This window comes from Arachis hypogaea, chromosome 8 (genome assembly GCF_003086295.3).
Source record: "Arachis hypogaea cultivar Tifrunner chromosome 8, arahy.Tifrunner.gnm2.J5K5, whole genome shotgun sequence".
Taxonomy (NCBI): domain Eukaryota; kingdom Viridiplantae; phylum Streptophyta; class Magnoliopsida; order Fabales; family Fabaceae; genus Arachis; species Arachis hypogaea.
The window spans coordinates 13,365,143-13,380,249 of record NC_092043.1 but is presented as its reverse complement, the minus strand read 5'-3'; the positions used below and the strand labels follow the sequence as shown (position 1 = coordinate 13,380,249).

At 32.2% G+C, this 15,107-nt stretch overlaps 1 protein-coding gene across 1 annotated transcript; it reads left to right on the top strand.

Moving 5' to 3' along the window:
- The first annotated feature begins 4,346 nt into the window (after window positions 1-4,346).
- On the top strand, window positions 4,347-6,191 carry LOC112706195 (VQ motif-containing protein 9). The gene has a single exon (XM_025757367.3). It carries the CDS (start codon window positions 4,741-4,743, stop codon window positions 5,797-5,799), a length of 1,059 nt encoding a protein of 352 aa, XP_025613152.1. The 5' UTR covers window positions 4,347-4,740; the 3' UTR covers window positions 5,800-6,191.
- The last annotated feature ends 8,916 nt before the right edge of the window (window positions 6,192-15,107 follow it).

The following is a 15,107-nucleotide window of genomic DNA, read 5'->3' as shown; positions in this document are numbered from 1 at the left end:
TTTCTTTATGAGAAGTAATTTTGGTAAAAACTCAGGTGCAGTCGACTTCACGTGAAATTGATAATTAAGAGTCGTTAGATGATTTGACTAATTTAACTATATTTTCATTTAACGGTTCTCAACTATCAATTTTACGTAAAATCCACTGCACCTGAGTTTTCACTAGTAATTTTATAACTGACATAACTTAATAAAAAGTAAATAAATATTTCTTTGTAAATAGTGGGAACATAAAAGTAAAATTATTAACTATATATTAGTTTTTTTGATTTTTTATGGTATTCTCCAACCTATACATTAAAGACTAAGTGTGTATTTAGATTACAATTTGCAAACAGAGGTTGGTATAAAATTGATTTTGCAAAAATTGATTTTGATCAAAAGTAATTTCGTATTAATGTGGTTTATATTTGGTAATTTTTATTCAAAATGGATGATAGTAAACTAAATATTGTTTGGATTACATTATTTAAAATTATTTTTAAATAAAAAATTATAGAAAAAGACATAAATTTAAATAATTATTTTATGTTATCTTATAATTTTATTTTAATATTTTTGTTAGTACTCTCTGTATTTGTATTTCTTAGTATTCTAATAATATTAATATAATTATACTACAAAGTAAAAAAAAAATTCTATACAAAAAAAATAATGATAACAATAACAGTAAAAAAACTCATATAAAAAAACAAAAATTTTATAAAAAATAATAATATACATAAAAAATATTAAAAAAAAATATTATAAAAAAATAATATACATATAATAATAAAAGACATAATTGATATAAAAAATATAAATTTTAATCCAACACAAAAAATATAAACGAAAAAATTAAAATTTATAATTTTTGATAAATATAAATTTAAAGATAAAAATTATTTTTGTATTTAAAGAATAAAAACATTGATAAATATAAAAATAAAGCGTTTAAAAAATTTAAATACATTTTTTTTTTCAACGTAAATTCAAACACATTCTAATTCATTGCGGTATTAAATTTTATTTAAAAATTTGTAGTGAACAATTCATAAGACCATAATTGATTATATATCAGTGGAAGAAACTCTTTAGTCACCTAATCTTTCTCCGCACCTTTTAATAAGCGTCTCCACATGTGGCCATTCATATTTTAGTCGTTACATAAGTTACAACTAGGAATGTAAATAGAAATGAATTTAAATAATTTGATTTTTAAGCGGTGACAATAATTTAATATCTATCTATAAAATGAGGCCCCACAATGTTGGCCTTTTATGTTGATGCAAATCACTTTAGTAGTAGTATTAGTGGCATTAACGGATAAAAAGTCTTGAGCCTATGGATTGGCTTTCAATTAAACTTTGTTGACTGAAACCTTGTAGTGTAGTATCTCCCTTGTCTGTTTTTAATATTCGCTTATGTCATTGTCTAATCTTGCTTTTTGTATGCCTAGCATTAATTATAGGCTGTTGTTAAATTATTTTTAAAAAAATATATAAATAAGTTCGTATCTTTTTATTTCAAAGATAAATATTTTTTTATTAAATTTATTTATAAATAGATTCTTGATATATATATATATATATATATATAATATACAAAAAATACATAAATCTTTTCATACTAAATTTAAATTATGACTAAAAAATCGATGTATTTCTCATTTATAATGATAATTAATTAATTAATTAATTAAAGAGTTGTGATATTTGTCTTTTAGTATATTTATATGTACATTTTTAATTTTTAGATATAAACGTGAATATAATAAAAAAAAGGAAATAACTATGTATCATTTAAAAAAAAGAAGAATGTATAACATAAGATGTGCCCAAAAAATAATATAAATATCATTTTCATAATAAAATAGACTAGTCAAAGTGACAAATTTTGTTTTCCCAAACAACCTCGGCTGTTACTCACAACAGGGGATTAGAAGTAATTATGATGAGGATGCATCAAAACCTCAACTTAAAAAGCTCTTTGGAAGTATGAAAAAACGTTCAATAGAATTGTTGACCAGCACAGTACAGAGAAATGGACTTTTGACCAAAACATGAAGTGGTTAATTTTATTAATTACCACTATACAGTATTATTAAAAAAAAATGCATGGTGTCAAACAAAAGAAAAATAATTCCTTAGAGTCCAAATCATTTTAACTTCACTCATAACATCATTTTATTAATAATTATTTTATTTAATTATTTGTAGTAATTAATAACTATTTTATATTCTTAGCAATAATATTGAGTACTTTCTATATCTTAAAAACATTGACTACATTTATTTTTATTTAGAATAGTATTTATTAAATAGTAATTAAGAATATTTTTTCTTGGTCAAAATAATATTGAGTATTTTCCATATCTATGAAACATTGACCGTATTTACTTTTATTTAACATTGAATTTATTAAATATGATTTATTATATTTTTAAAAAAATATATTTAAATTATCATTAAATAAAATATATTTTTTATACATAATACAAAAAAATTTGTACATAATACATAAAAATATAAATATAGTAAAAAAACATATATAAAAAAGAATAATTAAAAAAAGTGTAGAAAAAAATAATGAAAAAAAAGAAAAAAAGAAGCACACTGCATATATACTATATTTTAAGAAAAAATACATTGTGAGTTAGTTAAAGACTTAACGTAAAAAAATTTAGACACATAACTTTATTGTTCTTTTTATATGGAATATCTTGTATTAGTAATTTAATATCTTTTTTATTAATCTGAAGTCAATTATCAAATTATATTTTACGGGAATACCTTTGAATAATTCAAGCAGAACATCTAAAACAATATACTAAACAATTAACCATATTTCCATGTTTTTTAAAAAGATTACTAATATACTAATTTATTATTAAGACTAATAGGTTTTCACTCGATAAAGGAATGCAATAAATTAATTCTTTTGGTGAGAACTAAGGCAAATATTAATAGTTTTGAGAAAGTAAAGAGTACATTATTTTTAAAAAATTAAATTGTTATTAAAAATTTAAAATAAATAAAACATCTTAAATTTGAACTATTGCCATAAAATATAATAGATAAAAATTAAAATTTATTTAATTAACAAAAAATATAATATCCTTACTTGATAAAAATGTTTAAAAATTAGGGCTTGTTTGGGTGTGCTTTTAAGAAAAGATTTTTTTTGAGTTATCTTTTTTTAAAAGATCTTATAGAAAAGTAAAAGTAATTTTTTGTTTGAATATCTCATATAAAAAGATATTTTTATCTATCAATTATGTTTGGGTATAACAATATAAAAGTATTTTTTGTTTATTTATTACATGAAAAATATCTTTTTTTAAGGAAAAAAGATCTTTAAAAAAAAGACGTAAATTACATCTTCTCAAAAAAGATTTTTTTTTATTTTACTAATGCTTTTATTTTTACTATTAGAAATTTGCCAAACACATTAAAAAATAAAAAAAATCATTTTTTTACAAAATAATGATATCCAAATATACACTTATTCTAAAAGAAATTAATATGAAAGAAAAAAATATACAAAATATCAATTCGTTTCTAATGATTATGGAAAAGCTCGGCAAGACTTTTTAAATATACGGATAGGAAAGTCTTAAGAAACAACAAATTTTATAATTTGTAGTTATTAATTAATTATTATTAGTATTTTTAGTAATGTAAAATTATTTATTTTTTATTAATTAATTACTGGTTAAATTTTAATAAAAATGTTTGACTCTATAAATTTTTTAATCTCTATTTTTGTTGGTTAAGTATCCATTTCTTTACTTCTTTAGTAAGACACTTATTATAACTAAATTAATGTGAAAAATAGTAAAGGCTTGGTTGATTCTGGGTTTGGGTGTATGAGGGCCATATTCGTGTTTTCTATTTTTGGATGGAGCCATCATTCTCGTGCTGGGCAATGGGCATAAGCTGATTTAAGATTCTGTGTCGTGGCCGAACCGGTCACTGCCAAAAGCCGAAGGCATCCTTAACAGGTTTGACCTAAAACAGTGACTTTGACCCAAACACTCCACGTGAATGATTGAATCGTCCCCTCCCTCTACTACTATACTGCTAGTAATTTAATAACTAAATGTTACATTTCTGAAATTCAATACTCATCAAGCAATCCTTTTTAGTTTTAGCGAAGGTTATGATAGCAAGAATAATTGGATGAGATTTTTTTATTTTTTATTTTGGTAATATTCAGCTTTTGTCTCACTGGAGTTACGAGTCTATGACACATAGCATAGCACCGAGTGTAGTGTGACGTTAGGCAATTAATATATGAATTATTAGTAGGAGATAAGATACACATGATGATATAAGAGTAGTAGCGGAAAATGGATTCGCTAGTTCCCTTCTTTTGTGCCATTCTGTCCTGTTCTCTTCTTTGAAGCCTTTGTAAAAGAAAAAATAAATAAATAAAAATAAATATTAATTATTAAAAGCAGTGAAAGAACAGAAGCACCAAATAGACAGAGACATATTCCATCTTTTTTTTCCCCAACCATTTTCAAAGTTATTCAGTATCCACATCTTGCAACATTTATCTCTGATTAATTAATTAAGAGAAAATTATTGAAGGAAAAAGAAGTATATATAGAGAATATTAATATTGAAGGAGTGTAGAGTTTTGGGGTCCCTAGTCTCTCATAGTGTGGGCGTGTGATAAGAGCAAAGAAAGGGTAGCAGCAGAGAAGTCACAACATTTAGATCTTGAGAGAAGAGAAGAGTGGCGTTGTTGTGGGAAATGGATAGTGCAGAAGGAGCAGCACCTCAAAGTAACAGCACAAGCAGAGACAACTACCTGAGGCAACTCAACAAGCTCTCTCAAAAGATCTCTAAACCCGCCACCACCAGCACCACCGTCGCTAAAAAGCCCAACCCCTTCGAAGCCCACCAGAATCAAAACCCAACCACCAACGCCAACAACAACAGCCTTCAACTGTCGTCGCAGCATCAGAACCTGCAGCACCAGCCACCAGTCTACAACATCAACAAGAACGACTTCAGGGATGTTGTCCAGAAGCTCACGGGCTCACCGGCCCATGAAAGAATCTCCACCCCTCCCCCCATTCACCAGCCCAGGCCCCCGAGCTCCCGTCTCCAGAGGATCCGCCCTCCTCCGCTTCCTCAGATTGCTAACCGCCCGCCCTCTATGCTTCGCCCCCATCAGATGCCGCCTCCGCAGCCCACCGTCAACGCTGCTGGCCTTGGAGGCTTTTCTGGCTTCGGCAGGCCAGCAGCGCCGCCTCTCTCTCCTCTTCCGCCGTTGCCTGCTGTCCACGCTGCCGCTGAGTCCCCTGTTTCCGCCTACCTAAGGTATCTTCACGGTAACAACGTGGACCAAAGCTCGAAGCATTTCTCAGGGTTTTCGCCGTTGCAACCTTTGGTCTCGCCACGCTGGAACAGCTTCAATCCACCGCAACCGCAACCCCAATCTCAGCATCAACCTCAGTCGCAGTCTCATCCACAACCAGAGTCAAAGCCTCAGCCTCAGGTTGCGTCGGAGCAAGAATCGCAACCACCACCACAGCAGATTCCATTGACGCACCAGGCGGTGGTTCCCTCGGAAGCGCCGCCACCGCCGCAGCCGCAGCCGCAGCCAACGGTCACATCGCAGGCGCAATTTCCGTTTCCATCTCCTCCTTCACCATTTGGGTGCTTGAATTCACCGTTCGGCCTTTCCTCTTACCCTCTGTTATCTCCGGGTCTGCTATTTTCCCCAAATTCAGGTCAATTAGGGTTTCCGCAGCTTCCTCTTTCACCAACCGTGCCTGTTCCGAGCCCTAGGTGGAGAGGTCTTTGAAGTAGGTAAGAAGCAATGGGCAATGGCCAGAATATGATGTTGATGATGGTTTTTCGAGATTCAGGTTATAGGATTGGTTCTTTTGTTGGTTCTGTAAATGGTTTTAGGAGGCAGTGGTGGCGGCAATGACGGTTTATTCAATTTGTGGTGGTTGGACTTAAACTAGTCTACTGCTACTTCTTAATTTACTTTGCTTTATTTTATTTTCTGTAAATGGGATATCAAAGACATGAGAAAGGAACAATTTTGCATTTATCTATGGTTTTTTTAGGGATATTTGGATATTTGGGGGGAATCAGGAGAAATTAGGTTTATACAAATATAGTTCGATCATGCCTTTCTTTCTTTCTTTTTTTTTTTTAAATGTAAAAACCTTTTATTGTTGCCTTCAACATTTCTCTTTTTATGATGTCTTTTTTATGTTTTTGCTTTTTTTTAATCTTCTATTTCATTTAGTTGAATATGTAATTGTCTTGTAATGTACTAATGTAGATATTGCTATTTCTTTGCTGTTTGTCAGTCTAGCTATATTAGCAACATTTTCTGGCTTGAATTAGTTGGTTTTGAGATAATGGTCCCCTACCTTCTTTTTTAAGGGGTTGTGGTCTTGCAGTGCTGCATCTGGAAGCCTCAATGGTCTTGAATTAGAAATAGTTGACCAGTTTTGCTGTGAATGTCTTAGGGAGCAGTCTTGCTCCTTGGAAATGTTATGGTGAAGAAAATTTGGTTTGAAATTCTTCCATTGGAATCATGGTTAAAGAAATGTCTTTGTTGGTGTTGTTGGAGAATGCCAATGGCTCTACCTTGTAGAGATTTCACTATATTACATGGGCATTCTTTTAGTGCTTTATGCTCTATAATGCATGGCTACTTATAGATGATTGTTGGATTCATTTATTTATATTCCACTATTCACTTTTAGATGATTGCCATATACATATATAATGCACTGGTAAAGCTTGGATGATTATTATATCCATTTATGATGCTTTGGCACATTTTAAGGTACTTGCTGTACATGGGAGACTTTCTGGGGTACATCCTTGTTATTGTCTAATGCTAATGAAGTTTCTCTTCATATTTGAGGAGAGATGCGAAATATACTCGTAGGTTTATTTGGTTATATTGGTTGTGATTCTTGCTCTTTGAACTTAGCCTTTTGGATAAAGTTTTCATGGTGGAAAGCTCTCAATCTATTTGCTTCTGAGTTGATTTGATTACTCATGTATAAAGTTATGTGATGTAGTATGGATGTGGAGTTCAAGTTAAAGTGGTTACAATGACAGTTTGAAAGCACTGATAAATTTTATGTTAACTCAACCCAAGAGTGGGTTAAACTGATGATAACTGATTACTGTGTAGAGATTTCTTTGCTTCATTTTGGATTGTTCCTTGTTCCTCAAACTTCCCGTTGCAATGGAGAAAATGAAATTGAAAATGCATACAAAAACTAATTGAACTGGTATAGTGATTAAATTGGATGAGCAGTGTAAAGAGTCCCTAATTCTTGTTTCATTTGGATGTTATAGCTATTGTCTTAGGTGCAATGTTGAAGTTTAGAGAATGATGGTTAGGTTTAGGGTGTAGAGGAAAATTGCCTTGGAATCAGTTGAAAGTCAAAGTTTCATTGAGAATCAGCGTTCCCCTGTAATTCACGTAGATAGCATCTTTTGGATTACTTTGTTATCACTTTAGATGGTTCTATTCTGACCTTAAAATTCGGATTTTGGATTGGCATGTACATTAACAAACAACGTTGAATATTATATTTTAAAAAGATAAGAAAGCCTCTTCCAACTCTATGGTATACGTGTTTATCCCAGGGCTTCTGCATGAGACTCGTGAGGTTTTTAGGAATAAAAATCTTTGGGTTGTGATACCATTAAAAAAAAGTTGTTTTGCCATGTTTAGACATCGTGGGAATACTGACCCAATAAAAAAGACATCGTGGGAATATAAGTGTTCCAAAGCTGTAAAGGGTTCTGAGCTTGAAAGTAAGAGGTGGGAGGTGGCGGGGACAGTCTTGAATGTGCTTTCAGGTTAGCTCCGAACAAGGGGTAAAGGGTATATATAAGAGATTTTGATATTTAAGTTAACAAGAATTTTAAACAAGTTTGAGCATATTAGGATTGAGAAACACTTGATTTGGCCAAGTACGTTGGCATGGGACAAGCCCATAGCTGATGAATTAGTTTATTTTGGTAGGGGTGAGGACGGGTAGTGGGTACCCGATTATCCGTCTGAACTCGAATCAAACCAATTAAATTGATTTTGAAATCACCGGATAATCGGGTCTAACCTGAACCAAATCGATAGCTATTTATAGTAATTGGTTCGGGAATCGGTTCTAGGATACGAAATCCGAATCAATCCGTAAACCTAATCATATATTAATTAAATAAAAAATATATATTTCTATTACACTTTTGTATTTAGCTTCTAATATGTTTGGTATTTAATATGTTTGGATTTTAATGTGTTTAGTGTTTAATATGTTTGGATTTTAATGTGTTTAGTTTTTAATGTATTTGGTGTTCAACATGTTTAGATTATTTCTATTGATGTTACATGTTATTGTACTTGCTGAATTTTTAAAATAAAAGTTTGAATTTTTTATAAATTTTAAAGTCATCGGATACCCAATTATTTGAATCGAATCAATCTATTTTTAATCGGTTTGGTTTGGTTTGGATATATATACACAAAAAAACACAAATCCAAATTAAACTAAACCAATTACTTTTTAATTGGTTTGATTTTAATTTTACTTTAAACTCGAATCAAATCGATCAGTGCTCACCCCTATATTTTGGACCACAGCTTTATTCATTTTGAGCCATGGTAAGAACTATAAGAATATGTATCAATGAATTTATCTATTTAAGAGACGGAAACAGTTGCGCTGACTGGATGGCCAAGGAGGCAATGAAAGAGCAACCAGGAGTGAAGTTTGTAGCTCAACCTTCAAGCGCTCTCAGTTTAATTATTGATGATGATTGAAGAGGGGTAATGTTACCCCACAATGTTTCTTCTTTTGTCCTATAACCTTCGGGCTTAATGCCCCTTCATGTACCAAAAAAAAAAGGAATAGTAAAATTTAAGATTAAGACTGAGAATTAAGGAATAAATTTAGTTTAATACAATAAGAGTGATGCGTAAAATTCTGTTATCCCTTTAATAATTTTCCAAATCTAAGGCATGATTGATTCAAAGATGTTATGTTAACCGAAAAAAAAGTGTAGGCCCTTTTCGTATTGGTGTGACTTCACAATTGGAGATGGTTAAAGTCAAATACAGATGAGCCAAGCAATTGTTTTTGGTATATGATGGGGTCATAGGCCCAGAGGAAAGGATGGGGCCACAGACCCAGAGAGAAGGTGCTCATGGGCATGGCTACCTCCTTCGGCGGAACGTCCCAAAAAGTAAGCCCGGGTTCCAATTCTCCATCCAAATATACGGTGAGAGATCATATTTTATTTTTTAGTCTCACTAGAGAGTTAATGGAGTATTTGTACAATGTGTATATTTATTTGGCCCAATATGAATTAAAAAATGAACATTCAGAATAAAATGCTACTAATTTCTCAAACCCAATCCACCTATATTATTCAAAATAACCATCCGGATATCAGAGATAATAAACATCTGATATTCTACTGAATCGCTATATTCTCATTGATACTTCACTTTCTCTTTATTTTTTCAAAAAAAAAAAAATTGTGAGAGGATCATTCCTCTTTGAAGGTATGAGAGAAGTTATTGGAGATTCGAAATTTCGAATTCAGGCACATGCGGTTTGTATTAGTAGTCCCTGTTCTGTTGCCTTCTTCAGTTTCTTTTCTTCATTTGGGCCTGTAGGCCCTCTACTCTGACCAAAAACTAAGTCCAATGTAAATAGTGCAACGTGTCTACTGGTTATTCACTTTTCATATATACTTTCTCATCAGTTTTTTGTGGTTGAACTAATAATCACACAAAATGTTTTAAACCATAGATGTATTAAAATTATTTTTCCAAAAAAATGAATAGTTAAACAAAGTAATTTTTAATATAATCTTTTATGTATAATTAAATGAAGGTATAAAATTTTCTTATATTGATAATATTACATTTTAAGGTTAAGTTTCGATTTGATAAATTTTAGGCTTTTTAAAAATAATTTGTTAAAATTAGCTTTTTTAAAAGAAATAATTTTTAACATTTATAGTAATTATATTTGATAAATAAAAATAAAATAATTTTTAATAAATACAAACTATAAATATTGTGTTTGATAAAATTATTTAATAAATATAAAGTATAATAAAAAAGTAATATATATATATATATATATATATATATTACATTTCAAAATTAAAAGCTCAAACACATAATCTTTTATTATCAAATACTAAATAAAATAATTATGTTTTTTAAATGACGATTATGGCTATTCTTCAAACTCAGAATAAAGCGAATGCACAGAAAAGGAGGCAAGCAAAACAAAAGGAGAAAGCAAGAAGGAGTCGTCCTAAAAATCGAAATAAGGTGTGTAACACAGTACTTAAATGATTTACAATTATTGGAATGTGAGGGGCATAGAGGGTGTTGAAAAGTTGGGAATGAAAAAAAAAATTTTAAGAGAAAAAATAAGGTAAACATGTTATGATTGATAAAAATAAAAAAATAGGTAGTGACTAAGTTTGATGTAGTGCAAATTTGAGAGAATGATGCGGTGAGTTGGAAATTTGTGGGATCGGATGGTGCTTTTGGGGGTTTATTGTTGATGTGGGACGACATGATGTTTAAGTCGAGTAATTGTTATAAAGGGGAGAGATGGTTGTGCGTGGAATGAGTGTTGACGAATAATAGTTTCAATTGTGTGTTTTGCTTGGTGTACAGTGCACATGCCAAATAGGACAAATTTATTGTGTGGAAAGAGTTGAGCTTTATCTCTGGGTTATGTCAAGTCCCAATTTGCTACATGGGTGACTTTAATGAGGTTGTGACAATGGATGAGAGAAAAGGAGCCAGTACATTAATAGCATCAGCGAAAGATTTTAGAAGCTAGATACAAGATATGGAGCTGGTAGATTTAGAGTTGAATGATGGTAAATTTACTTCATTTAAGGGCCAATCATGCAGTCGTATTGATCGGGTGTTGGTTAGCGTGGAATGGGTTGAAGAGTTTCCTGAGATGCGACTTAAAGGTAGACAGAGAGGTTTATCGGATCATTGTTTGTTGATAATGGAGGATAGTAGAGTGCGCGGGGAGGGGGGCCAAGGCCGTTCCGAAGTTTAGATTCTTGGTTCATGCATGATGGTTTTCTCAGAATGGTAAAGGAGGAATGGAGAGGGCTAGAAGAGGTTAATTTTACTAAAAAACTGAAGGCTTTAACGATACCGTTTAAGAGATGGCATAACGAGAAGTTTGATGATATTGAATTGAGGATAAACAAGCTAGAGGATGAAATCTGGAAGGTAGATGAGTTGGCTAGTAATCGATGCTATGGTGCAACTATGGAGGCAAGGAGGAGGGCTCTTGTTAGCGTTTGCAAGAAATAGTATATCAGGAAGGAGAATCATTGGAAGCAGATGTTAAGGTCTCGACATGCTAAGCACATGGATAAGAACACTAGATATTTAGTCTCAGCTTGAAGACAGAGCAATCACATCGATGCCTTAGTGATAAATGGAAGGGTGGTGAGGAATCAAGCCAGGATCAAACTCGCCATAAGAGACTTCTGCAAGAACTTGTATCATCAGGAAGCGTCACATTTGATAGGCTTCCGTGATGGGCTAGTTAATAAGATACATGAAGAGGAGTCCGCAGAGTTAGATAGGATTCCTTCGGTTGAAGAAATAAAAGATGTAGTGTAGGATTGCGAGTCGTCAAAGGCGCCTGGGTGTGATGGCTACAATATAAACTTCATTAAGAAGTGTTAGGAAGAAATTGGGTCTGACTTCACTAAGACTATCATAGATTTCTTTCAGTCAACAGAGTTACCAAGATATTCTAATGTTACTTGGGTGGTGCTGGCTCTGAAATTTGTTGAAACTAGAGAGATCAAAGATCTTTGGCCGATTAGCATAGTCGGATGTGTGTATAAGGTCATATCGAATGTGCTAGTTCGGAGAATATAGAGGGTAATGCCAGGATTAGTAGGAGAGACTCAGAGTGATTTTGTGAATGGTAGGAAGATACATGATGAGATTTTGATTACGTGTGAAACGGTGAAGTGGTTGAAGACGAGTAAGAAGAGGTCGGCAATAATCAAGCTGGATTTCCAAAAAGCTTATGATAGAGTGAAGTGGACTTTTATGGATATTGTACTTCAAAAGATAGGGTTTGGGCAAAGATGGAGAGGGTGGATTAAGGAATGTATTTGCAGGGCGTCGATGTTGGTTTTGATAAATGGGTCGCCTTCTAAGTTCTTTAAGATGGAACGGGGTTTAAGGCAAGGTGATCCTCTTTCTCCATTCCTATTTGTTCTTGTTGTTGATGTCTTTTATAGGATGGTAAGAGAGGCAGTAAGGAATGAAAAGATTACTCATCTGCTGGTTAGTAAGAACAATATTGAGTTATCCCACGCAATTTGCAGACGACACCATACTATTTTGCCCACAAAAAAGGAGACTGTCAGGAACTACAAGCGGCTTCTGTGGTGTTTTGAGATGATGTCAGACTTGAGTGTTAATTTTTATAAATCTGGCTTTATTCCGGTTAATTGTGAGCATGAGTTGGTACAAAGGATGTGTAGAGTGCTGGGGTGCAAAGAAGCTTCGCTGCCAATCAAATATCTGGGTATTTCTCTGGGAGCGAATATGAGATTGGTCAAGACTTGGAAGCCAATAATTGACAAAGTGGAAGAGAAGCTCAGTTTGTGGAAAGCCAAAATGCTCAATAAAGCTGGTAAGTTCATCTTTATTAGATCTATACTGAATAGCCTGCCAATTTACTACTTCAACTTATATAAGATGCCTAGAGCAGTAGTAGAGAAGTTGATCTCCTTGCAAAGGAGGTTCTTGTGGAGTGGAGAGGATGGCAAGCACGGGGTACCTTTGGTGAAGTGAAAAATTGTGCAAACTCCAAAACGGCTAAGAGGGTTGGGAGTGAGTGATGCAGTTGTTCTAAATGTTGCACTATTATTTAAGTGGTGGTGGCAGTTTTCGAAGAAAGATGGTTCATTATGGAAGAAAATTGTGTGTCCTTGCAATGACATGAACCCAAATATTCCATTTTCTAGTAAGCTTATACCTAAAAGAGGAGGTCCATAGAGGAATATTTGTCAGCTACAGATAAAAGATCAGCAGGTGAAGGATAAGATGGTCAAAGGGTTGTCTTTGAAGATAGAGGATGGAAGAAGAATTTGATTCTAGGAAGATAATTGGTTGGCCTGTCGTGTGCTGAAAGACATTTTTCCATGGCTTTTCTCAGTTTCAAACCAAAGGGGATCTGTAATTAAGGATTGTGAGTCTGGGATGAGTTAGAGTGGATATAGAATTTTCAATGGAGAAGGAAACTGTTCCAATGGGAGTTGAAATTAGTGAATCAGCTTTATGGGGTGCACAATTTGTCAATTTAGCATCCGAGAGAGAGGACAAAATAGTGTGAAAATTTGATAGATCAGACATTTATTCTACTAACTCCTTTGTGCAGATTTTGTAGGCTAAACACTCTTGGAGAACATTTTCACTTATCGCTTCACTTGTTCCATTTGGAGGGGGTTGGTTCCACCAAGAATTGAGTTGTTCACCTGGTTTGTGTTAGTTGGCAGGGTCAATACTAAGGACAGATTAAGCAGATTTGGCATTATTGATCAAAATGATACTAATTGTGTGTTGTGTAAAAAGGATTCTGAGAATGATTACCATTTATTTTTTGTTGTAAGTTTACTTGGTAGGTGTGATGTTCTTGATTGTTCGCCTATAAGAAACTATGGTCTGTTCCAAGAACAATTAAGCAACACTTCGAGAGTTGGACATGGACTCCTTCTAGAAACAATGAACGCAATAGGTGGTTGATTAGTTTTTGTACTATCATCTGAAATATTTGGTTAGAAAGAAATAACAGGATATTCAGAAATCAAGAAGCAAATGTTGTGGAAATTATCAACAAGTTTATTAGGAACTACAAAGAGTGAACCGATTTTGATTCTTCTAGTTATTGATGACAATGCCGAGATTACTACAATTTAATTTCCTATTTTGTTACCTAATAACTTGGTACTTTCTAACTACTCCATCTTATTATATTGAACTTTTGGTTTTTTAAAAAAATTATGCTTTTTAAAAACTCACACACTTTTCTAAAAAGTTTGCGAAAGTGTGTAATCTCAATGAAATTTTTCAGAAAATGGAGTGAAAATTTATTGGGCGGCATCTCCAAATCTCCATCACAGATGACTGACTCAGTGAGGAAAATTAAAAAAACCACCAACCAATAAATATTGTCTATAATATCTATTAAGTATTGCACTATTACGTGACCCCCTTTGGATCTATTTTGGTGTTTAAGTAACTTCTTCAAAGGAAATGGTCTATGCTCTAAAGACAAATGGTGGGATTGGATATTACGAGGAAATATCCTGCTTTTTGGGTTGAAAGAAACTAATGAATTCCTTGCTCTTTTCTTTTGCTTTAGTTTTTTCTTGATATTAATTAATTGCAAATTGCAAAACGTAAATTGTCCTAAGTGTTGGAGTTTCTCTGACATACCATTGTGATTTAGTTTGCATTTTTTATTTTTATATTTAGTATTTTTTATTTTTAAAATTTTGTGTAGAAAAAACAGACAATAAAATCTTTTTCTTCACTTTTTGTTTTTCTTTTTATAAAATTAAAAAAAATACAAACCAAACACACTCTTTAATTATCTAAATTTCTGAGTTTGGTCTTCAAATATCACTGATAAAACAAATAGGGTTGATCATTTAGCAAGCTATCATCCTGATATTTAAACTCAATTTTTATCAGTGTTATGATAGTCGAACTCAAAGAAATTATTATTAATAATAAAAAAAGTTTCACCAATAATTCAATCCAGAAAGGTCAGTTCTCGTCTTGGTAGAAAGATTACCCACTTAAAGCTCAATTAATGATATTATATTTAAGCACAAAAATTAAGTAGAGCATCCAATAACAAAGACATAGTTTATGTTTCTCAAATAATATTTTGTGTAGATTATAGCCATAATAATCGCAATACGGAAGATATATTATGTACTTGTTTTATGAAACTAGTATACAGATTTTGCTCCTGTAATACATTGTTCAATTCTGTAATATTTCTTGTACTTGTTCTTGCTCACTTTTTTTTTTTTATTGAA